We start from the raw sequence: 26,902 nt of genomic DNA on the forward strand, positions 1-26,902 counted from the left end.
CACCAGCCTCTCCCTCTGTTTTATGATGGAAGAATCGTAATTTCCTCAGGCATCACCATAGGTAGCACTTCCTTCGTGTTTCATATTCAGGGTTAGAAGTTTTGATACTCCAGTCAGCATATCCCAGTTTTCAGTGAAAGAATACAATTAAAAGAAAACTCATTACAATTCTGAGTTAGGAAATCTGTCCTAGAAGCTGAGAGCTTAAGCAGGAAAACATAGAAAGTACCCTTAGCCTACTCCGGGGTTGGGGAACATTTGACGTTTCTCCCCAGAGCAATAAAAGCTGGGTTAAGCGTCCATTCTCCAAAAATCTCATGAGGAAAACCTTCTAATGCAAGATGACCATTACTGGGAGGTCACTTACCCTAAAACTTGAGTCTTTTAATATTGTCTTCACTTTAAATGTCCTCCTTGGTCTTCCCATTGTGAACTCATCCCATCCCCAAAAGAAAACCAACAGCAGGCACTGGCCGCTTCCACAAAGAGCAGCCCAATTTGCATGATGAGAAAGAGCAGCTGTGCATCAGAAGCCTCACAAGCAAGGACTCCACCATACCATTCACAGGTGTCTTTAAATCTGACTGCAATAAAGAAAGCCGGAACACTTGGCGCCCTTCCCCGAACAGGTGTTTTCACATTGGTTTTAAAGACCCTATTAGGATCCTACTTAATAAGTAGATTCTAGAAAAATGCTTGCTTGGTAACCTTCTGTAGAAAGACTGCTCTATCAAGAATTTGGTTTAAAATGACCTAATGTTATTAGGAGTGGCATTTCAGACTGCTAGTACGCCCAAAGAAGCCTGAAATGACAAACAAAACTATGTTTTTTTGTAACTGCTGAAGATTACAAAGCAGCAGGCAAAGCACAATGACATCCTCGTAGAGCTTGTTCAGTAACTTACTGTACCCCAGCTAGCATGCAGTTATAAAAGTCACAGTGGTTAAGCATGACAATATAAAGGCTTACAAACTCGCAATATTCACTTGTGGTGAAGGAACAAATGCTATAAAAAGCTTCAAGATGCTTATTTTTCCTTGCAAACACCAACGATTGTGCAGCAGAGCATGAGATTTTACATATAAAATGTAGCTACCTGAGCCCCGACTGGCACCCTGACGATAAAGCATACAATCTTATTTGCCCACAGTGTAGCAGATGAAGGTAGGGCTATTAAGACAGGTGGTATCTGTTATAGTCATCTCTAGCTGACGCGGAGACATTCACCTTCCTTGCCTGAAATCATGCCACTGAGCTGACAGAGGAAACTCTCCTTGCATATCACTTAATATGAGATCCGTATCAGCCTAGGACAGCATGGAAACTTACCAAGTCAAGGACAGCTTGTCACTTGCTCAGTGATTCTCAGCCTGTCACCCCTCCTAAATAACATGACATATTTATTTTATCAGAGCCTCAACTGTTCGGGAGAAACTTCATGACAGTAGTAAGACAAGGCATTCCCTGGAGACGTACTCATTTTGCAAACTTCCCAAGTTACATGCTTTCTTTCTTTCTAGAATCAGTGAACTGACAAACTTCAGAGAATGACTTTGGAAATCTGGAAAAGCTATGGTTCATTTCATTCCCTTGAAAAAGGTCCACGTTTTGTAGAAATGGGGAAGATCATACTTTTGAGCTATTAATTAAGGATTATTTTTCTCCAAATTTTCACATTTTCCCCATTCAACCAGCAGCATACACTGCTTCAGGAAAAAGAGGACTAAAGAGAATATGAGTCAAACACCTGCCTTTTGACTTTTTAAAGGCAGGACCAAGGCTAAAGAGAAAGGATCTGGAGGAACATATGAATGAGGAGTGGGTGAGCATTCTTCCTGCTGCCTGCCAGGTGAGAAAGAGATCTTTCTTTAGACCAGCGGAAGGGGAGAGGGTCAGAAGGCAGGTAAAACAATTAGAAACTGCTGAGCCCTTGAAAATAGTTGTTGTGCTATAGGTCAGGTCCAGAAAGGCAGCTAAAAAGAGAACTTCAAGATGGGTACGAAGGCCTGAGAGCAAGAGACCTGTGCTCTTCCTCCAAAGTATGGCTTAGAGGATTCTAAGAACCCCCAAATTTTCTTGTGTCCCGCAAGGGTAAGGAGCTGCAAAAGGGTCTCTAAGGGACATGTAAACAGATGAGCTTAAGAGAGCTCCAGAATTTCTGATATCCCAGTAAGGCATGGGGAGCGGCAGAATGACATAACATGCAGTCAACAGCTATCTCAGTGAGGGCCAGTCAGCTGGTAGAACTGGAGGACTTTGCAGTTAGAGACAGTGGTCCCTTCCTTTGTGATTTCACCATTAACATCCATTACAGGTAACTAGTAAATACCTACCACATGACTACAGTGTGGTGGGCACTGAGGAGTCATAGCCCTGCTTTTGCGTCTACTAGGAAAGATAGATAACAGGTAAATGTGGATGAATATGTGTATATATCATGTATGGTTGTGTTTTTTGAAACTCAAATTGAGATGAATGCTATAAGGTTGAGGTAAGGATATCTGAGGCCTTTCTGATTTCAAAACTGTGACCCTGATGTGATCAGCAGCTACTGTACACACCTAGCCTAAGCCACAGGAAATTTTAACTTCAATTTAAAGAGTAACTTTTTGGCTTTGGATTTTGCTTTTTTTTTTTTTTTAATCATTTGCCTGTTTTACAAAGACAGATTATCAAATATAATCAGGAGTTTTAAGATTTTTTCATCCATGTAATTATTTTTATCTACCATTCTTAAATGGAAAGGTCTCTTTTTTCTAATTTATAAGGAAATAGTTTCATTATGGAAAAATTTGAAAACACAACATAAGGAAAATATTACCCATAATCCAACATAAAGACAGTCCAAATTAACGTTTCTGTGTATTTCCTTAAAATCTTTTTGCTGCATGTATTTCTTAATAGTAGAGGCCAAACAGCTTACACAATTTGCTTACTGCTGTTTTCATGAAACGTTATTGTAGCAGACACTTGTCATTTGTGGCTGCCCACTTTAGACAGCTTCCTTACATGGTAGCAGATCCCTGGGCTGTGAATCTCGCCTCCCCTGGAGAGAGAAAAACAGATAAACCAACCCTATGACTCCCAGCCTCCCTTGAGCTCCCTGGTGCTAAAGTGTGACCTAGGTTCTGTCAGTCAGCTGCATCCACCCAACACTTTGATGTGGGTGTGAGCTGCATAGAAAAGCAAGGTGCCACGGGGTTCTCCATTTTGCAGATATGTATGTCATCAGAAACAGCATGGCCGTGGCTCAAGGGCAGCAAGTCACTTCACTGGTGATGTTCTGCCTTCTCGCCTGCTGCTCTAGCCCTCTACTACTGCTGTAAACTATCTGTGTTCTGGAACAAATCCTTTTCTGCTTAAACTGGCAGAGAGGGGCTGCTCTTATCTGCACCTGGGAGTCCTGACCAATGCAATTAGGCATCACAGAAGTACTTCCAGGTGTTATCACAAATCACTGTCAACACTTTGGGGCAATGAAAACCAAGCCTCCAAAGGTCTGGCTCATTTGGGTTCATTTTTATTTCTACCTTAGACTCTTCTAATGAATGTAAGTCTGCAATAATGCTTTCTCCATTTACAGGTACGTAAAATTGAGGGTGGAAAACATCCTGTTTTAAAGTTATTTCATCTCTTTTAATATGGCATATAAATTTCCAAATTAAAGGGGCATGAAAAAGATACATAATGACAGAGAGTAATATTTATTCAAAAACTTGGCACATTGATAAAAATAATGGAAAAGCCAGGAACTAAAGGTACCTAAAGGGGTAGCTGGTGGGGGCAAAAAAAGAGTAGAGGTTGGAGCAGGTATACTACAGATGGAGTTTATTTTATTTCTGTTGTTTTTCCTTCCCTTGGTAAAACAAAAACATTTTTATGTCTGTGTCACATTAAAGGACAAAATTATTTTATGGGTTATCACCATATGCCATAATATGCACTGCTTTTTGCTTTTTAACAATTAAACCCATGGACCTAGCTCATTCAGGTGTTAGAACTCTTTAATTCATCTGTCCATTGTACAGACCCGATCACAAACATACAGCAGAGTCTTTGGACAGAGCAGGGGTTCACAGGGCATTCATGGTGCAGTTCCAGGGAAGGCAAACTGTAGGTGCCCATGGCAGACATCAGCAACTGAGGAACAAACTCTGCCAAAGGCTTTGAGATAGGAAATCTCACCCTTCTGTTATTTTACCGTCTATTAACTTTCTTCTGTGTGCCAAATACCATGCCATGTGCTGGAGATACAAGACAACAAAGACGAAACTCCTGCCCTCCAAGAGAGCTCAGCCCCATGGGGAGGCCAACAACTATATAAATACTTGAACAACTTCATAACAAATGCTAAAATAGAGCTGGGGGTGGGCGGTGGAGATTCCTAACCTTTCTTTGAGGATGGAAGAAAAGGCAAAATCTATGGACTAGAGCTTCAGGATGTTCTCTTTTGCAAATGCAAACTGCTTTATACTTACTGCGTTGCCTTTTCCCTGGGTGGCTCTCAAGAAGCAAAATAAATGAATTTATCATTCTTTAATATTTGCCTGTACAAATCAATATCCAGTAGAAGACTGTCTATATTTACATTACTTGAATAGGCTATGAAAGCTAATCAGCATATGACTCTTAAAAAAAACTATATAATACATTATATTATATATTATAATATTTTATATGTGGTATATATTTCCTTAGAGTAAACACATACACACACATACATGAAATCACACTATACATTTTGGAATGTGGAATGAAAATGTTATAGGGAGGAGGAGTATTTTTTAAGAGATACGTAAATCTGCCAGGTTCATAAACCTCTCCTTCCTTCCTTGTTTTCTTTCTTCCTTCCTCTCCATCCACTTATCTAGTCCCCATTTTTTCCAAAAAAAAAATTTAAGCTTTACATAGCAAGATCTTTAAAATGAGGATGAAGAACCCTCCCATTAAGCCATGCTTTGCTCTAGAGGACTCTCTTCGTTTGGGTCTCCTAGAAGGCAAACCCTGAGACAAGGATTTGAATGCAAGTAGTAATTTGGGAAGTGTTAGGAAAGTGGGGAAGTGAGACAGGAAGGGAAGGAAGCCATGCAAGGGTAGATTATCATGACATTACCACCAAGGGCAACTGGAGCTTAATTCTGTCCAACTCTGGGAGCCAGTGTAAAACATTAACCTTAGAGTTCTCTGGCCCAAAGCGGGGGAGTGATGGCACTGGGATATTAATCCACCGATTCCCATTATTCACTGGCTAAAATTGCTGCCTGGGAGTATTAATTCCTCCACTCTTCTGCCTTGCCAGAGCGCAGGAAATCCTAATGGCTAGAAAGAGCCCTCAGGCAGAATTGCATGTGCTGGCAGTTGGAGGCTGAGTCCATGCATAAGAAAATGTTGAGTGCCCCAATACTGTCTTCCACAGGATAAAAACAAAGAAAATTCCTTCCATTTTAAATTCTGGCCTGGTTTCTCTATACTCCTGAAGATGGCTAGTATACAAAGATTCCTAGACAAAGTAAAATAAAGTGCCTTGAATATTGAATAATGAAACTGAAAAGCAATTACAACTATAGATAAATTCTATTTCCCATGCTTTTCAGGACTGATTTTGTTTACAAACATTGTAGCAGCATGTAAGAGTATTACATACAGATAATAAGCAAATAATAATATAGCTAATAAAGGACAAAAACAAGAGTAAAATTATTTCAGATATTTTTGTTTGGCAAACATGCTATTTCTAGCTCCTGTCTAGATTATATTTCTGTTTGTGGTGACAACTTTCATGCAGTGTTTCAGTGCTGGTTCTAAAACAAATCATTGCAAGTTGCCTTTTAGTTTTAAGGAGCAGAAGAGGATAAACAAAAATTTTAGGAGTAGGAGGTTTGAAGACAAATATTGCATGAATAGAAAATATCTAATAACCATTATGTAAATTTATGGCTTTTCCCATTTGTGTAAATAAGAATAGAAATGACTTGAGCACATGTCTCAAGGCTGGAAATAGTGCTGATGCTCCCTGGAGTCCTCTGCACAGAATCTCTTGTGTCAATGCAAGAATAGAGCTGTCATCAAAATGGACAACGTCCAGCATTTCCCTAGAAGTCTTCTTGGAAGTGACACTGAGAAAAAGTAAAAAGTCTGACCGCTCTGTTATGGAAAGCCCTTCCCCCAGCACGTGACCAAAGAGCTGACAGTCAAGCCAAAAACATGCATGAGTGCATGTGAATTAACTGGGGAGCAACAAAAGTCAGCATTTGTTCAGGCCGTGATGGAAAAGCTTGTGCATTTTTGCACTCATAACACAATAGCCATCTCCCCCCCCCATTTTTAAATCACAGCCTCCATAAAAGCTGCTGGGGCTGTTTCATAAAAAAGTAGAGAAAAAATTGCCCTTCCCTGTTCTTTTACCTACAGCATGAGTGGATTCCCTTCAAGGAGACAGCTTTTTGGAACTTCTTTTTATTTACTTCTCTAAGTTTTCTTTACAACCAAGGATGCCTTGGGTCAATTCTAACTTCCACTTAAAATCAAATATAGCTCCCTCGTCCCTATCTTTCTCCCCCACACCCTGAGACAAATGGTCAAGCAATTCTGTTTTTCTTATTTATACAGATGGGCAAAGTCATTGAATATTGTGACTTCATTATTTTAAGAAACACTGATGACCGCCTGACCTGCAGTCAACATCGATACCATCATATGCTCTGGAAGGAGGATCCTCTCCCCAGTTCCTGGAGTGAATCATAATCGATCTGGAAAAGATGTTTCTCACTGATAAATACAGAAGCATGAGAGGAAACTCTTCTTTAATCTGGCTTTGCATGTGATCATCTGCATGTGACTCAGTGAACAGTGGCAGCCAGCTGGAGCCATGAAGTAAGCCACCCGGAGCCATGAAGTAAGCCACCCTAACCTGATAGGCAGAAACACGGAGAGGTAAGAGAGAGGCACCAAGCTCCTTCATAGCATTGCTGAGCTGCTGAATTAGCCAACCCTGGAACTGTTTGTTCTCTCCAGAATTCTCCTTAGGGAAATAAGAGTTTCTTATTGTTTAAGCCATTTTGATAGCATCAGCCATTTCCTGATACTAACACTTTGCTACAAGAAGGAAGAAGAGATATTTAAAGAAGACATTGGAAACAGAGGTAGAGAATGTAGTACAGTAAATATTCCACTCGTTTGTAAATGCTTAAGGTTATAAAATCCCAATCAATAAAGTTACTTGGGTTTAGTTATGCTGTATAAAAAGAATAGAAGGAAGGTAACCCCTTTGAGAACAGAGCTATGTCTTATTTACTTAGAAAGCAGTTAATGAGTCTCCCACGTGAAACAAAAAAGTTTAACTTGGCTCTTTTCTATTTGAGCATTGACATAAATCTGGATTGGAAAAATGTGGCACATATGCACCATGGAATACTATGCAGCAATCAGAAATGATGAGTTTGTGTCGTTTGTAGGGACATGGATGAATCTGGAGAACGTCATCCTCAGCAAACTGACACAAGAACAGAAAATGAAACACCGCATATTCTCACTCATAGGTGGGTGATGAAAAATGAGAACACATGGACACAGAAAGGGGAGTACTAAACACTGGGGTCTATGGGGGGGAAAAGGGGAGGGCCAGTGGGAGGGGGAGGTGGGGAGGGATAGCCTGGGGACAAATGCCAAATGTGGGTGAAGGGGAGAAGCAAAGCAAAGCACACTGCCATGTGTGTTCCTACGCAACTGTCTTGCATGCTCTGCTCATGTACCCCAAAACCTAAAATCCAATAAAAAATTAAAAATAATAATAATAATAATCATGACAGAAATGAACCTACAGTGAGAATAAAACTGAGGGATAAATGACTAAAAACTCTTTGTTATCAGTACATTTCAAAACTAAAACAATGTCATATTTGTTTAATTTGAAAACACAATTTAAAATTATTATATGTAAACATTTTTAAGTTATTTAAAAACATCAGGATTTAAAATGATTAAAATTCCACCAGTGTTATCCTTCTTCCCTTAGGTGATGATATGGAAGTAATAATAGCAAACAGAAGATAATCTAAAATGAGGGGCAAGAAAGAAAAGAGTAAAGCAAGGGGGATGGATCATTCGCCAATCAAAAAAATACAAAGATTTTTAAATGAATACTGAGTTGAACTTAGCTGGGCATGGTGGCACGTGCCTGTAATCACAGCTCCTCAGGAGGCTGAGGCAGGAGAATTGCCTGAACCCAGGAGGTGGAGGTTGCGGTGAGCCGAGATCGCGCCATTGCACTCCAGCCTGGGTAACAAGAGCGAAACTCCATCTCATAAATAAATAAATACTGAGTTGAAAAAGACCAAGAAATATTTGGTTTTCACTCTCTCCTGCCAAAAAAGAAAACAAAATATACTTTATAAACAGTAATAAATATAAGTATATTTTTCTCTATAGTTCTTTAGTGATTGGAGAGAAAAAAAGTACTAAAAATGCAAGTTTATAAAAATTTGCTTCCTAACATACTTGTCGGTACAGTTCTGATCTAGAAGCTGAATTACCCACGGAAACTGATAATAACATTAGCGTAGACCAAAACAAAGGCAGATATTCCAACCTGAAAAAAAAGATTTTGCTCTGATGTTTCACAAATCTCGGAGAAATGGTAACACCCATTGTAATGGCCTGGCCCAAGAGAAGCACAAAGCTACCCAATGTTCTTAATGTTTTCCCCATATTCAGCTTCTATTCCAGTTTTGAAATGGATTTTATGTATTTGTAGAATTTTAAAGCTGGACAAGACCCTCAGAAAGAAGATAATCAAAGCACCTCAACCAAGTGAAGTCCTGGAACATTAAGAGATTTATCGAAGGCAAAAAGCAAGTTACAGTGGCGCCACCATTTACCTTTTGGAGGAAGCAGACCGTCAATTCTGCAGACTAGACTTTTGTCTCCAGATTTAACAGTTTTCCCTTTCTGCCGTTAGTGTAGAGATCTTCAGTGTCTAATGAGTAAGACAGTCTGAAATTTTTCATTTTTCAAAGAACAAATACTCCTGACACCTGCTTTCTTTCCTTCCTTACCATTAAAGATAAAAGAAAAAACAAAAACAAAAGACTTGTTGTTGTGATTGGAATAATGGTTTTGCTTTCAACGAGGTACTAATGACCCTATGTCTGTTCTTCATTGTCATTTGAGAGTTGCAGAAATCTCATGGAAGCCAGGAATATTGCCAATTATAGAGCCACAGATTTGGAGGTTTGGGAAAAGACATCATACAGAAGAGGGAGACAGTGTTTCTCACGACTTACTCTCCTAACAAAGTGGTGAAGTCTACATTTTGAGGTTGTTCTAAGTACCACAACCCTTCAGGTATAATTTTGTGTGTTTGCAGGCCAGTCTTTTTAAAAGTTCAACTGAGCAAAATTCATTTGATTTGAAATTGTTAAACAATGGAAAATCAGTAATAAGTAATATGCCTTAAAAACAAAAATAAATATTGATAACATTATACTCTAGGCAACAAATCACTCAGTCCCTCCATTACGCTTTGAAAAGTTCCGAGATTAGAGCAAAGATCCTACTTATGCAGGCAAGGAAATTAAGGAGTGAAACAGTGTTAACAAGAATATAAAAAATAATTTACCACAGATAATCCAGTTAGCTTCTGTTACAAGTATTATATGCTCTAAATTTGAAATTAATATTAGGTTAATATTCAAAATGCAATATTCTAATGAATAATTCATTCCAGGTTTATATTTTGAACATTACGGAAAAATACAAGAGTTGCTGATTTCAATGAGATAATCAGATGACCATAAAATCAAGATGCAGTAACAAATTGAGTTTTAAGAAGCAACATAGCTTAGAGGGTTTAAGCAACTGATTCTGGGTCTTATATTTTTGCTGAGTTGTGCTTATACCAAAATAAAAGTCTATTTTTGTGTATCTAAAAAGTCAGGACTTAACCTACCAAGACAGCTCAAAGTAGAATCTACTATTAGGAAGAATCTAGTTTCCCTGAATGACAGCTTATGGATTTAGTTATTGATTTGTAACACACACAAAGTCACCATGGACTGTGTAAGAGGAGGGGGAGACAGGGAGAGAGACATGGCTTACCTGTCTTTGATTACACAGGCTTCCTTTTTCAGAGACAGGAGGGCATAGGGGAGCCTGGCTAAATCAAGTGCCTTGGACACTTAGCACTTGCTAGTCACAGAGATGCTGTGTGGTTTGTCCTGCCTGCCCAAGTTGTCTATAGGAGCCCCACAGGGGAGACTTCCTCCTCAGGTCATAAGTAAGGGACACTGAAAAAAGAGGCTTCGGTGTGGTTTTTCAAGAGTTTTGTTCCTGGAGATTCTGGAATTTGAGGATAAATAAAAATGTTTTCATGTTAATATGATGGAAGGAAAACATTTGAATCCAAAAGTGTGATACTTGAATAAGTCTCAAAAATGGGGCGCAGGGCCTTAGAGCTGTGCTTCTTGAATTTTACTGTGCATACAAATCACCACAGGATCTAGTCAAATGCTGCTTCTGGTTGAGCAGCTCTATCCTGGGGCCTGAGAGCCTACATTTCTCAGGTCCCAGGTGATGGCTGCAGCTGCTTGTCCAGGGATCATACTTTGAGTAGCAAGGTTTAGAGCAGGTAGGGGTCCAGAAGACTGCCAGGGCTAAAAGTGTTGAAGAGCCCCAGAGTTCTCTAGTGGCTTGGGGCAGAGGGTGGATTTGAAGAGCAGGCCAAGAGACAGGGCATGTGTCCCCCTCTGCCCCCTAATCTACTCATCCCTCCTTCCCAGCAACCTTGAAATCTCATTTGAAAACGAAGAACTGGGAACAGCTGCTAGTCCAGCTCAGTCATCGTACGGATGAGGACACTGGAATCAGAGAGGCTGCAAGAGTAGACTACATGCCCTCCTGAGGATATTCTACGGCCAACACTGATACGACCCAAAAAACCATCAGTTTTAAAATACTATGAAGACTGGGAGGCCAAGGCGGGTGGACCACAAGGTCAAGAGATCGAGACCATCCTGGTCAACATGGTGAAACCCCGTCTCTACTAAAAATACAAAAAATTAGCTGGGCACGGTGGCGTGTGCCTGTAATCCCAGCTACTCAGGAGGCTGAGGCAGGAGAATTGCCTGAACCCAGGAGGCGGAGGTTGCAGTGAGGCGAGATCGCACCATTGCACTCCAGCCTGGGTAACAAGAGCAAAACTCCGCCTCAAAAAAAAAAAATACTATGAAGAAAAGCTTCCTTACATTTTAACCCAATTTTTTAAACTAGAGTTTGCAGTGGCTTCCTCTTGTTCTGTTCCCAGTAATGATAAAGTACAGCTGCCCAATGACCCTTTGAACATTTCTTATTACATAATTTATTACCTTAATGTATTTATACTCAGCCTCATTTCACAGACAATTTGATGTAGCTTCTATGATACAGCAAAAATTTAAGACCAGCAAGAATAGAACACAAATGGGGAAAAGAAGAATACAAATATGCTAACTAGAAATTATTGCTAGGGTTGAGCTTCAAATTTAATTCCAAGCTTCTCGAAAGGCATTTTTATTATTACTATTAATACTATTGCTGTCATTGGTGGTAATGTAATAAATACAATTCTTGCCTTTTACGAGGGGTATGCCAATCTTTGGATCCTGAGTACCATAAGCCAGTTTTAATTTTGGTCACATTAACAGTGAAGATGTTTCCCAAGGAGGACATCAGTGGTCAGTTAAAGAGAATTCATTCAGAAGCAGAATTCCAACTTACATATGAAATAATGCACTTCGATGTCTAACTTAAGAAAAGCTTCTCAACTATGACCTTAATTCCAGTTTCTAAAATCAGTGTGTGTGTTGGGGGAATCTGCTCTGTGGAGGAGACTTTACTTGTCACAGGCACAGCCTCTGCCTTCTGAGAGTGCAATCCACTGGGAGAGCACAGACAAATAATTAAAAGCTATAAGAAACTGTCATGCGCCTTAAAAGGATGAAATCAATATCCTAAAGAAGTAATCAGAGACCAAGATATGAGATAATCATCAGAAAACCTCTACCCACTAAAATAGTGATAATAGTGATGATTATGGCAATAGTAAGGGCCATATATGAGACCGTTATTTGGCACTGTACTAGGAAACTATTAAAATCCTCTTGAAACAAAGAAGACACAGAGAGTTTAAAATACAGCATCTGTTAAGTGACAAACCACACCCAATAATAATGAAACTGAGATCTTGGCTCACTGCAACCTCTGCCTTCTGGGTTCAAGCAAATCTTGTGCCTCAGCCTCCCAAATAGCTGAGATTACAAGCATGTGCCACCATGCCTGGCTAATTTTTTTGCTTTGTTTTGTTTTTTTTAGTAGACATGGGGTTTCACCATGTTGGCCAGGCTGGTCTTGAACTTCTAACCTCAAGTGATGCGCCTGCCTCAGCCTCCCAAAGTTCTGGGATTACAGGCATGAGCTACTGTGCCTGGCCTCCACTTCCAACTCCTGGGCACCTCACCAGTACGGGATGCTGCCTCCTGAGTTTATGAAGTCAAAGTCCAGTGAGCTTCATACCAAAAACACCATTCAAAAATACATCTGCACAAGGTTGATAGTCTGAATAATCTGGAAAAAAGGCATTTCCAGAGAGGCGCCCTTCTGCCCTCCTCATCCCCAAGGCACATGTTCCAATTTTTATGAAAAGTATTTTTCAAAAATTATACAGCAATAATCCTGACACAAATCTCTGGCAAAATTAAAGAACTGATGATTAAACCGTTGGCTTGTGAGTGTTTAAAATATAAAGCAGTGGCCAGCAGGAGCTCACATGGGCTTAGAAAGAGAATATGCCAAATTAACCTTATTTCTTTCTCTGAAGGGTTATTTGATTGGTAGATCATAGAGAAGCAATTAGTTGTGGTATATCATGATTTCAGCTCATCTGATAAAACCATGTTAACAGATGTCAAAGAGAAGAGTCTTGTGATATCCTTTTCATATGGGAGAAGTGCAGTCTTCATGTGGATTCATGGCTGGTTGAACAAGCAGACCAAATATGCTGTTGTCTTGAGTCTCAGGCCATTTTTCAGGTGGTATCTCCTGTAATACCATTGATGTCCCTAACAATATCTTCACCCATATTTTATTAATGACTTGGATGAAGATCTAAAAAAACAAAACGCATTTACCAAGTTTGTAGAAAACACAAAGCCAGATAGCATAATCAATAGACATAAGGGAAAGTCAACTTTTCAAAATGACTGAAGAAGCTGAAATGTGAGCCGGAAATCACCAAGACTAAATTTTGCAAACTAAAACCTGAAGTTTATAGTTAGGGTCAGGAAAATCAAATCCTCAAGTCTAAGATGAGTGATACCTGGCTTTAGAACAGAACAGCTCATCTATGAAAACTCTGGAAAGTGTGTGGGAAGGGGAATGCCTCCTCCCCCATCACCCCAGTTTAATATGAAACAGTATGTGACTGCTAAAAGAGCTGAGATTCCAAGCTGATTTTGAAATGTATAAAAGATTTTAGTATCATTACACTTGGTTCCATCATTCCCTTATGTTCAGGCCTAATTTCAAGGGAAATATTGTCATCAAAGTTAGTTCAAGGAATGATTACGATGTTGAGGGGCCTTAAATCAAGTTATCCATGGAATAGTCCGAGAAACGAGATGAACAAAGTTAATGTATTTCAAAAAGTACGTTGTGAAAATGTGCTAGGAATGTTTTCCTTGTCATTCACTTAAGACAACCATATAGAGTTGTCCTTATTTTCCCATTTTACAGATAAGAAAACTGAGACTGGTAGTTAGGTAATTGTCCAAATTAAGTGGAAAGATTGAGATATAAATGCAGGAGGTCTGACTTCAAGACCAAAGCTCTCTCCATTCATTATTAATCTTTATCCAGCATTTAAATTTCAGTAGCAACAAGAGAAATCAGACTAGCAAGGGGCATGATAACTATGTTGTAAAGTTCCTTCCTTGTAAATGTCAGGGTTTTCATGCCTTTGTGCCTTCACTTACACTATTTCTGCTGTCTGGGACACTTTGTCTCTACCCTTTCTCTGCCAGATTTATATTCATTCTGTAATTTTGGCTCCAACATTCGCTGTGTAAAAATGGAATAAGTACATCTCGATATAGCACGCCCTGCCAGGGGCTGACAACTCCAACTTATATTCTTGTTTGCCTGACTGGTCTATAAGCTCTTTGAAGGCAAGAGCTATGTCCAATTTAGTTTCTGGTTTTTGTTCCTAACAGTTTTATTGAAATATAATTCATGTACCATGAAATTCACTCTTTTCAAGTGTACAATTCAGCATTTTTTAGTATACCCCTAGAGGTTTGCAACCATCACCACTGTCTAATTTTAGAACATTTTTATTATCCTTATTATGGGTTGAATGGTGTTCCCCTAAAACTCATATGCTGAAGTCTCAATCCCCAGTGAGATTCTGAGGCCAGAACATAACTGTATTTGGAGATAAGATCTTTAAAGAGTTGATTAAGTTAAAAGCAGGCCACCAGAGTGGGCCCTAATCCTGTGTGACTGTTGTCCTTATAAGGAGAGAGAGAGAGCAGGGGCACACTTGCACAAACACAAAAAGGCCAGGGGCACACTTGCACAAACACAGAAAACAGAGTGAGAGGTAGCCATCTACAAGCCAAGGAGAGCAGCCTCAGGAAAAAAACAACCCTGCTGGCACCTTAGTTTTGGACTTTCAGCCTCCAGAACTGTGAGAAAATAAATTTTTGTTGCTCAAACCACCTAGTCTGTGGCATTTCATTATGGCAGCCCTGGAAAACTAGCAGAGTCCCCAAAGAAATCCCTTATCCATGAGCAGTCACTCCCATCCCCACTCTCATAGCCCCAGGCAACCACTTTCTGTGGGTTTGCCTGCTTGATATTTCATATGAATTGAATCATAGAATATGTAGTCTCTTGTAACTGTCTTCTTTCACTTAGCATATTGTTTTCAAGGTTTATCCATATTGTAGCATGTATCAGTATTTCATGGCTTCTCATGGCTAAATAACATTCTATTGTAGGATATATCACATTTTGTTTATCCGTGTATCAGCTGATGGACATTTGGGTTGTTTCCACCTTTTGGTTATTATAATGCTGCTGTAAGCATTTGTGCACAAGGTTTTGTGTGGATATATTTTTATGTCTTTTGGGTATGTACCTAGGAGTGGAATTGCTAGGTCATATGGGTAATTTTACATCTGTAGTGAAATTTTTGGTTAGGGAGTTACTCTATGATTTCCTCAAGCTCAAGGATAATCATTTGTTCAAATACTACTTTTATGACATCACTCTCTGGCTAAAGATCTTACAGCTCTTGAATTCCCCACCAGACAAACCTTATTAAGTCTCAAGTTCAAGATGTTCTATCAATTGGACCCTATCTATCTGGACTGTATTCATCATTCTTCCCAGACCTGATCCATCCACCTCCTCTATTCATGATCCTACCTCTGTATCCTTTTTCTTGCTTCTGTTCCCCACTCTATCCCCATCCTTTCTATCACATTCAGAAAAAAGGATAGATGCCCTCCAAGAGTTGTCTTGTATTCAAGACTCAGAATTCAGGGCATAGAGAAGATGGTCCTGGAATGAACAATCTGCTGAAATATATTAATTAACCACAGAGTAAGGGGCTTGGGTTAGATGACATAAAAGCTCCATTCAGGCTAGTGCAGTGGCTCATGACTGAAATCCCAGCACTTTGCAAGGCCGAGGCAGAAGAACTGCTTGAGACAGGAGCTCGAGACCAGCCTGGGCAACATAACAAAACCCCTACTCTATAAAAAATTCTAAAAAATTAGCTGGGCATGGTCGCATATGGCTGTAGCTCCAGCTGAGGCAGGAGGACTGCTTGACCCTAGGAGTTGAGTCTGCAGGGAGCAGTGACTGTGCCACTGCACTTTAGCCCGAGCATCAGAGCAAGACCCTGTCTCTTAAAAAAACAACAATAATTTTTTAAAACTGAATTCATACCTAAGATTCTCTGACTCTGTTGAGAGATTATCTTCATCAGTTAGGCCCACCGTGCCCTGAGATTCCTTTGCTTCCATTTCTCGTCTGCCTTTATATAGTTGGTTACAGTGAATGCCTGAGTCTCCTACTACAGCATTAGTGGGGATAGGTTGAAGCCTGGAACTGGCCGGAATAGAGATGATGTGGTGGTTCCTTTCCTCCTTGACAGTCAGAGCTGTGGAGTCACATCTCTACTAGCACCACAACTTGTTTAATCAGGCTGTGGTGCTAAATCTCTAAAACATGATGCTGAGTGAAAGAAGCCAGGCAAAAACAGTGCATACCATATGGTTCTATTTATTTAAAATGCTAGGAAAGACTTATCTATAGTGACAGAAGCATATCATTATTTGCCTGGGTCTGGGGTGGAGGAGGATTAGAAGGACCACAAGGGAACTTTTTGAGGATGTAGAAATGTTCTATATTTTATTTCTGGTGGTGGTTACCACAGTGTGTAAATTTGTCTAAACTAATGGGTATCTTTTATTGTCTATAAATTATTCTTCAAGAAAGTGGGTTTCTTAAAATGGCAGGCTATGGTAATGAGAAGGCAGCAGAGGAGAGAAAGGCTGCAAAGGCATTTTAGCCTTTAACTTGGAGGATTCTCTGGTTCAGATTACAAGGTTGAATACCCTTCTTGGTGATCAGAGTTCCAGGGATAATAGGAGCTGCCAAGTACATCTCTTCCCAAGTTACACTGCAATACGAAAATCATTCCACAACACTGTGGTTCACTGCCACAGGGGTTCAGTCACCCTAAATCATGTTCCTTGGTATGGGGACATTGTTGCCTAACAATTTCTGTGTTCCTCAGCTCTTCCCCTAAAATGTAAGCTCCTAGAAGAAGGTTTTGGGGTTTTTATTGCCATTTTCTGTTTTTGTTTATTTACTTTTTTACTTGCTCTTTTGTACCTAGTGTTACTAGTGCCCATTGAATTCATTCGTTATCAACTCAGTTATCTTTTGATTGAACATTATGTACTCTACAGTCTGATGCCCTGGACTTGAAATCGGCCACTGATGACATCAAGAATCAGGGGCCTCAAGAAGGCCACTGTGGTGGTAGCAGAGGCAGCAAGATGAAGTTTCCGGGCAGCAGTGCCATGGGGCCCAGCGCCAGTGATGGCAGGGAGATTGTCTTCAGTCTGGACCTCCAGAAATCCCTGGTGAATCTGTGACCTACCCAATAAATTTGTAATAAATTCTTTTTGGGCTGCAGTCAATATGTTGTCTTATTTTGTTGCTTAGAACCCAGAGACCTCATAGATAACAGAGAGGAGAGTATGTATGTATTAGCAGTCTTGAAAGTAAGTTAGTTTGTTGTAGAACTGGTGAAATCTTGTTTTTCCCTTTCTCAGAGAAAAGCAAGAGTAGAGAAAACAAACAGAGATAGGAAAAGCATACACATTGTCCTTCAGAAGAGCCTTGGTCATTTTAGATATAGCCAACAACAAGAAACATTATTTGATCATAAGGCAGAATAAAAATCAGATGGGGTCTCCCAGGTATAGATACAGCATAACACCCCAAGGACCACATCCTGCCCTACCTGCCCTACATCTACCCAGTGTAAGACTGCCTTCTGTGGCAGATGGGCCAGCCAAACTCAACTTGATACCACTTAATGAGGCAATGTCCTCCTGCCTGTGATTCTTGTCCGCTAGTCCCACTTCCGCAGTCTAGAACAGCACAGATCATGTTTACCTCTGTATACACTGCAGCTCTTGAGATGTTTAAAAACTCTTAAGTTAAGGCAATGGTACTCAAACTTCAGAGTGAAATAGGATCCCCCTGGGTCTTGTTTAAATGTAGATCCCTAGGCCTAAGCATGGAAAGTTTGATCTAGTAGGTTTTAGCTGGGTTCTAGCAGCTGTAGGTGATTCTGCTACAAGTGACTTATGACTTTCATTTTTGAGCCCCTAGAGTATGCCTTGTTCTGGATGGGGGCCTGGGGATATAAAAACAAACAGAGGGCCGGGCGCGGTGGCTCAAGCCTGTAATCCCAGCACTTTGGGAGGCCAAGGCTGGTGGATCATGAGGTCAAGAGATTGAGACCATCCTGGTCAACATGGTGAAACCCCATCTCTACTAAAAATACAAAAAATTAGCTAGGCTTGGTGGCGTGTGCCTGTAATCCCAGCTACTCAGGAGGCTGAGGCAGGAGAATTGCCTGAACCCAGGAGGCAGAGGTTGCAGTGAGCTGAGATCGTGCCATTGCACTCCAGCCTGGGTAACAAGAGCGAAACTCCGTCTCAAAAAAAAAAAAAAAATAGACAGTTCTCCAAGGAAGATATACACATGGCCAATAAGCACATTAAAAAATATTCAACATCTTTAGCTATCAGGGATATGCAAAACAAAATCACAGTAAGACTACTTAACACATACTATATACTAGGAAAGCTAGAATCAAAAAGACAAATGATGAGGGTCAGTGAGGGTGACAGAAATTAAAACCCTCATACACTGCTGGTGGAGTGCAAAATGGTGCAGCCACTTTGGAAAACAATCTTGGTAAAGAGAAGACAGTCGCATGTGACACTTTTTACCAGTCTTCAGAATTAGGAGTGATATCTACCCAAGAAAAGGATACTTTCCATTTGATTTGTTAAATTTTGGACACTGTCTAGATATTCAAGTGGAAATTCCTTTTAGATCTCTGAAAATATGAGACTAAAAACATGGGTGAAAGATCAAAGCTACAGATACAAGTTTAGGATCACCTGCTCTCAGGTAACAGGAAAACGGGAAAGTCAGTAGAGCAAACATGAAACACCTATACTTAATCCATCACCCTTTACCCCAGAGAATGTTTTGCCAGATAAACTTAGATTGAATTATCAGAAGGCTAGATAAAAAAAGCAACCAGAGCCAGTTAACAATGGCAAGACCAAGCATATGTTCTCTCACTAAAAATGGCCTCCAATACCTTTATGTTTAAAACTCCATGTGAGGTTATACAGATCTGCTCAAATGAGATAATTTCACCTTTGCTAATTACTTTTAGATCCTTAGAGTCAAAATAGTTCAATCATTCTGATTGCTACTGAACTATGCCATAGATCTGTCATTTAACACGGTAGACTTTGCCCTCCCTCCCCATGACTATATCCATAGTATTCTGTGTTCAAGGCCACAAAATTGGCATGGTACCTGTGCAGTCACGTGGGGCCCAGTGCTTAAAATAGAGTCACACACTTGGCTTAATGCTCTGCTATCACTAGCTTAAAATTCTTAATAATTTTTTAACAAGGGACTATGCATTTTTTACTTCGTACTGGGCCCCTCAGAATTACACAGCTGGTCCTGTCTGTGTTAGTCAAGCATAAAACCTATTTATAATTGAGTCTTGCTAAACTAACCAACCTCATTCTTTATCACTGGATCAACTTTGCTTTTACATATTCCATTAAGTGGGGCAGGGCTCAGATTATATGTCTGTCAATACAATAAGTGCTCTGAAAGGGATGCAAGATGGTGGTTACAGATGAGAAAGTCAAGGAGGCTACAGAAACATTTAAAAGAACTAAAACATCATCTGTCAATGCAAATGGGAGTCAATTGTGTGCACACTTTGGTATGAGTACTATCAAATGCATATATTCACAGCATGTGGATGAATCTTAATTTGGCTTCTTGAAAGGGCTATATGGAATAATTAAATGCACATATCTGCACATTGAAAGGGCATCAATGAATGGTATGCCTCTGATGGGATTTTTATTACATGTTCAAAATCAGGTTTTATTTGTTATGAGTTACATTTCTAAAGTACAGGAAAATATGAATATTGTCATAATAGTTTTACAGTAATATCAAAAGTGTGTAAAACACAAAAATGAATGTATTTCTCTTTATAACAATTTTATTGAGATATAATTTATATACCAAAAAACTCACACACTTAATGTATACAATTTGATGGGTTTGGGCATATGCATACACTCATGCTACTATTACCATATATAATTTATTTCTGTATTTGAATCTCTAGCTCCAGATAAAAGTATCTCAAAATAAAATTCATAGTAGTTTTAATGAGTTAAATCATATTTTCAGGGGAACCAAGAAGACTAATACTTCTCCATAACATAATTTCAAATGCATTTTCATTTTTCATTAAGGGTTCTCCTGAACCAGAGATCAGTCATACCTTGTATGAAAATTTTTTTACTGTTTCTTTTGAGGTTTCCTCATAGAACTACTATAAAACCAAATGAAAAGATACTTTTGAAGTACCTTGTTTTTTCAAAATAAAAAGTTACATGATTGTTAATATAAGAAAAGGAAATTCTGAAATAGAAGTATTATTAGTTTTATGAAATTTTACTTCCATCTGGGCCAGTCGCCTCTCCTGTTACCTCAGTTGTAACCAGGGATAATACCTGTTACCCAGACAGACTTGTTTATGAGGATCAGAGAGCTAATAGGTATAACTATCTTAGCAGCTCAGATTAGGACTGATTTCCCTCTCCTGTCTATATTGCAATATGAATCTCTTAAGCGAACTGTGATGTCTCGTGGCATAAAGAGGTGAAGGTAAGTCAATGGGCTGTATTTATATAAGATACATGATATTCAATATCTAGATATTACACCCAGAGCTTTCTTTTAGTCCTCAGCCTAAAGGATGACTCCTCAATGTCCAAGAAGCTCTGATCTGGGGCTGGTATTGCTCTCTCTAAAACTGGGAGCCCAGGACAGGAGGGCTTGTCCCTGTCGCTGCAACCCTGTAGACATAGAGGGCATCCACTTTGACCCCCCTTGTTATCTTCTCTCAAGGCAGAAGTGACAGCCCCTTGATGATACAACTGTATATCAGGATGCACAGAGCAAGTTTCCTTCTGCTCTCCACTAGAACCATAGATAACAAGCTGGCAATGATTACAGGGCTATGACTCACAGGAAGTTTCAAACATTGTGTGTTCCTCTCACTATAACATCCAGCCTATCTTCTGCAAGAGGGCACTCAGATCTTGGGGTAACACACTTAAGAAGAAACAGTAGTCACTGACCATCAGAACCATCAGCTCCCCAGGAGAAACCATTAATGAGGGTGTCTGGATGCTTTTAGGCCCCAAGTGGATGACTTCCCTAAGGACTTTCATACCTAACCATGATAAGGGGAAAGCACATTGAGTGTGCTGGCCCCTGCTAGAGGAACAAAGTCTCTTCAGGCACTGTACAAAGCTGGAATCTAGAAAACACAGTCTCTCTGAAGACACCTAACTCCTAACATAGGCAAGAAAACCATGTATGTCTGCAAGGGGAGGGAAGGGGGCAACCATCTAGCTCTCTCTATTCCAATCCCATAGCACCCATTCATCCCAGTGTGAAATCTCTTCAGCAGAGCAGAAACATACAATGAGGCAGAGACAGACAGAACCAGCTCAGAGATCTAAAAGTAAAAGTCTTCACTGATCTCAAAGCGGTAAAATGAAGCCCTTCAGATGAAAACCCAAGTGCCATTTCTACCCAGCCACCCCCATTTATGCCTTACTCCCCTGTAAAATGGCTGCAACTCTCCAGAAAAAGGGAACTGATTAACACACAGTATACTCAGTCTCTTTGCACTATTGCCCAAACACAAAAACATAAACATATGGAAAAATATTGTATCCTTCTGCTACTGGAAAAACAAGAGCTTGAGTGGTAAATTTTGCTCCAAAATCCCTTCCAATGATCTTTCATTTTGGGTTTTTCTGTCAGACTAAATATTTACTGCTGTTTAATACCAAACGTAGTATGAATGACCAAGTAGCATTTACCAGATACACACTCAGCACTCCTTATACTTTTTCCTTGTTTTATATTTATTTCATGATTATTATTATTTTTAAAGACAGGATCTTACTCTGTTGCTCAGGCTGGAGTGCAGTGGTACAATCATAGTTCACTGTAACCTCAAACTTCTGGGCTCAAGTGATCCTTTCACCTCAGCCTCCCCAATAGCTAGGACTACAGGCATATGCCACCACATCCTGAATTTTTTTTTTTTTTGGTAGAGATGGGGTTCTGCTATGTTGCCCAGGCTGGTCTAAAACTCCTGGCCTCAAGCAATCCTCCTACATTAGCCTCCCAAAGTGCTAAGAATACAAGAGTGAGCCACCATGCCTGGCTCCTGATTTATTTTTATCTATAGCCATTAATCACATTTTAGTATATTACATACTTACATTTATTGTCTACGTCCCTCCAAAGCCTCACTAGGCTCTCTCCTCCCTGAGAACAGAGACTGCTGTGTTCGCTGCCCGAAGCAGTGCCTGACGTTGTCAGCAGTCTACCCATTGACCAAAGACTGAATGAAGACATTCATGTTGTTGATTACTTACAGTAAACAGTACTTCCTAATTTTTACAGACTAAATGATTCTATTGCATTAATCACTTGGCTGATATAAACTGCATCTCTATTTTTTACTGCAGGACCTAAAGAGATGGGTTTTCAAATCAAAGTGACCCCCTTCCTGCCTAAGGAACACAGCAAGATATCAAGGCTCTCCTGCCCCAGCAGTGCCATGGTCTAGACAGTTATAGAGACATCAGCTTTGCTTGCCTGAGGCTAGTCCTTCTGCTACATCTGGACAGAAAGGTGAAGCAAGCTTGCCATTGGATCAGAAAAAAGGAAGAAGTAGGGTGAAAAAAACTACCCAACTGTACCTTTGAAGGGTAATTTCAAACCTTAGCTTCACACACTAATCACCCATCAACCTAAATGATAAAACCCCTCTCTGGGCCATCTTCAGCAATTCCACATCTATCAGGTGCATTTATTTACTTATTTAGAGACAAGCTGTCACCTAGGCTGGAGTGCAACGGCAAAATCTAGGCTTACTGCAACCTCTGCATCCCAGGCTCATACATTCCTCCCACCTCAGCCTTCCAAGTAGCTGGGACTACAGGCATGCGCCACCATGCATGACTGATTTTTATATTTTTTGTAGAGACAGGGTTTCAACATAATGGCCAGGCTGGTCTCAAACTCCTGGGCTCAAGTGATCCACCCACCCTTCCAAAGTGCTGGGATTACAGGCATGCAGGCATGAGCCATAGTTCCCCGCCATTATCGGGCAAGTTGAGAAATCCTTCCTTCCACTGGAAGAACCTCCACTTCCTGCAGTTCCTGTAGATTTATCATCTGCATCAGGACTTACCTCTCTTTTTCTTGGGTCTGCAGATTCATGAAGGTCTTCGAATGTTGACTTTTTTCTTTTGAGACAAGATCTGTCTGTGTCACCCAGGCAAGACTGGCATGATCTCAGCTCACTGCAACCTCTGTCTCCCAACTTAATCCTCCCACTTCAGCCCCCAGAGTAGCTGGGACTACAGGCCTGTGCCGCCACACCCAGCTAATTTTTTGTATATTTTATAGAGATGGGTTTTGCCATGTTGCCCAGGCTGGTCTTAAACCCCTGGAGTCAAATGATCCACCAGCCTTGGACCCTCAAAGTGCTATGATTATAGGCATGAGCCACCCTGCCCAGCCAAATGTTGATTCTTTTTTTTTTTTTTTTTTTTTTGAGATGGAGTTTCGCTCTTGTTGCCCAGGCTGGAGTGCAATGGCACCATCTCAGGTCACCGCAACTTCCGCCTCCTGGGTTCAGGCAATTCTCCTGCCTCAGCCTCCTGAGTAGCTGAGATTACAGGCATGTGCCACCATGCCCAGCTAATTTTTTGTATTTTTAGTAGAGACGGGGTTTCACCATGTTGACCAGGATGGTCTCGATCTCTTGACCTCGTGATCCACCTGCCTTGGCCTCCCAAAGTGCTGGGATTACAGGCTTAATAAGAGCTCTAGACATAGTTATGCCCTCTATCCCTAAGACACACTGACAGCTTAGAAAGATGTTCACCACAACTTTAAATGTCTGTCCCATTTCTGGGCCACCCCAAGTCTAATACACTAGGAATTAAAATTTACAATAATCTTGTCAGTTGTATAATCACATTGTATCGCATTTGGGTATGTTAATTTTTTGTCAAATATAAACATTTAAAGCATATCCCATTTTTGTTGTCCTGTGTTACCACAGTCTTATAATTTAACAGACCTCAAAAGAATGAAAGTGGCTCACATCCCTCTCAACTTCTAAGAAACACTGATCTCTCTCATCCCATTGGCCCTTCTAATAGAGGTACTGGGATTCACATCCTGTTTTTAGCCCAAATGTCAGTTCCTGGTGTACAAAGGCTGTGACTGCTTCAGATGCTTGATGAATGACTGAAACTGCTCTTTGCCATTCTCATGGACACTGGAGAGTTAAGTCTGGTTAAACCAATGGATTTTCTTTAAAAAAAAAAGAGAAAGAATACACATATATCTTTGTGTACACATAAGCTAGGAAACATCAATCTAACACATGGATGGCAAGAAAAACCAGTTCTAGCTCATATCAGTTACAACGGTCTGTGAAGATATAAAGATTTCTCCAAATTTATTGCTCAGCCAACTTGTGCTTTTCCTAGGGAGAAATTAAAAGAATGTTAAACCACCTATGTTTAGCCTTTTATTAATTTAGCGAGTGAAATTAAAATATTGGTAGACCAAAATTAAATGAAGACATTTTGGACTGTGAATTAATGCTGCCATTGGAAATATTGACGTCTTAAATGTTGGTCTGCATGTTACATTACCACCATCTACTGTTCATAATGGTCAGTTTTAAAACAGTGACATTTATTCTTATTTCCCTTAGTAAATCTTCTGTAAGTTTAAATATCACATATGCTTGTGACCACTAATTTCGGTAAGGGGCCCATGGTATCCAACATGGATAGTATTTCCCAATTTGGGCTCCTTAGTATACTAATGCTGATAAGAGTGGCCCAGGGCTGGGGGCTGGGGGGGAAAAGTAGTTCAGTAGTCGACCATGTTTGGGAAATGCTGCTTGCTACATCCAGGCTTAAAAAGTCACAATTTACCCCAGTAAATTTAAGGACCTGAAGAGTTCTTCGGTGAAGAAACTGGTTCAATGTTGCGGAACTGTGTTTCCTAAACTTATATAATCATGGAATTCTCTTTTAGGTAAACCACCCATTAACGTTTTTCAAGATATCAGAGTTTGTTGCTGTAGGGCTTAAGGTCAGAGGGTACTGAGCTTATTCCAAAAACTCTTAGGTCCACGTGTTTCATTCTATCAAATGCCAACAAGAAAACTAGACAATTTTACAACGTAATTTCTACTCATAAATAATTTGCCACCAGATTTACATTTTTCTTATACTACCTTCAGGAAACACAGAATGGCAAAGTAACATTGTCATCATCACTTCCCAGCAGTTATTTCTGAGAGTGAAAAACTATCCCACCACTAGGCCTTAATAGCAAGTTTACAGCAGTACTTCTCAAATGTTGCCAGTAAAACACCCCTGATACTAAAGAAGGATAAATTCAAACCCCTGGAATGAGACTGCCAAAACCAGCACATTTCTGAAATCTTGTTTTATCTTAAAAATTCATGCAACAACTAATGGCATGTTTGTGAAATGACAAATGTTCAGGGTTATCCACTGCAGTGGTGTTTTTAACAAGGAAACATTTAATATAACCCAAATGCACATAAACAGGAAACGGTTAAATAAATTATGCTACAGCTATACCACGGAACATACTATTGAGCTGTTTCAAAAAAAGAATAGGGAACTTTTCTGCTCACTAACATGGAGATATCGCCAATATAGTGTGGCATATGAAAAAAACGCAAAAACCAGAAAGTATACTAGCTTTCATCAGAAAGGGGAAAGACAAGAAACTATATTCCTAAGTTGCTAATGTGTACATAAAGCAATTCTGAAAGGATCCAGGAGAAACTCTTAACAGTGGTTGCCTTTTGGGGAAGGGGATGAGAACTCAGGAAAAGGGATATAAGGATGAGAAGAAAATCGAAACTGTATCTTTGTATGTTTTTTGAGCTATGTGAATGTGTAACCTATTAAAAATTATATGACATATTCAAATTTGTCTTAAGAGTTTAAGAAGCAGGGCATAGCTACTCTGGAGACTGAAGAGGGAGGATCACTTGAGACCAGGAGCTTGAGACCAGACTGGACAACATAATGAGACCTTGTCTCAAAAAAATATATTTTTTAAAGGTTCTAAAAATTACCCATATATTTTCACAATAGTGCAGCTAAATCCATATTTAAAGTCTGGTAAGTTATCTGAGATGTATAGGGTCTTGTGTGAAAGGTATGGATTTAGGCCATTTAAAACCTGCTTAAACATTTAGCCTTCATTCCATTTGGTAAACCTACATCAATACAAAAAAAATCTGTATTCTCTACTAAAAAACACTTATTTGACAGTTTGGGATTTTTATCTACAGGATGGGGTATTGTAGACCTAGCAATACTGGCCCCAGCGTCCCAGGACTCATGCTTAAAATTAGTACTAACTTATTTTGGAAGTAACTACAGAGAAAATGCCACAACACTGAAATGACAACCCAAAATGTGGAGTGTCACAGAGTTATGTCAACTCCTCGGTGCCAGAGTGTCCAGTGGAAAGCCAGCCAGTTGGAAGGCAAGAAACCTCAAAGCCAAACCTTGTGCTTTATAATCCAACATAACTGAAACTAAAACTCTCCAACTACTTTCAAAATACTTTTTAAAGCTTGGTGATTATTTTTAAAATTAAGCAGTCTGGCTTAAGCCAAACAATCGTCTACTACATTTCCCAAACTTTAAAGAAGTAGGCTTCTTTTGGTTATACTATTTTGTTTTGGAGACAGGGTCTCACTCTGTCGCCTAGGCTGGGATGCAGTGGCGCAATCCTAGTTCACTGCAGCTTTGACTACCTCAGGCTAAGGCAGTTCTCCCACCTCAGCCTCCCAAATAGCTGGGACCACAGACTACAGGCATGTACCACCATGCCCGCTAT

At 39.9% G+C, this 26,902-nt stretch overlaps 1 protein-coding gene across 10 annotated transcripts in view; it reads right to left on the bottom strand.

The window, feature by feature from the left end:
* Nucleotides 1–26,902, bottom strand: part of NEK11 (NIMA related kinase 11) — a 330,810-nt gene that overhangs the window by 280,010 nt on the left and 23,898 nt on the right. The window contains exon 4 of one of the 10 annotated variants that reach the window (XM_078354241.1): nucleotides 12,833–13,138. The exons of the other annotated variants lie outside the window; for them this stretch is intronic. Within the exon in view, the coding sequence (XP_078210367.1) occupies nucleotides 12,833–12,873 (41 nt within the window). The 5' untranslated portion in view covers nucleotides 12,874–13,138. The remainder of the gene's footprint in view (nucleotides 1–12,832; nucleotides 13,139–26,902) is intronic. 10 annotated transcript variants of the gene reach the window in all.

This window comes from Callithrix jacchus, chromosome 17, assembly GCF_049354715.1.
Source record: "Callithrix jacchus isolate 240 chromosome 17, calJac240_pri, whole genome shotgun sequence".
Lineage (NCBI taxonomy): Eukaryota > Metazoa > Chordata > Mammalia > Primates > Cebidae > Callithrix > Callithrix jacchus.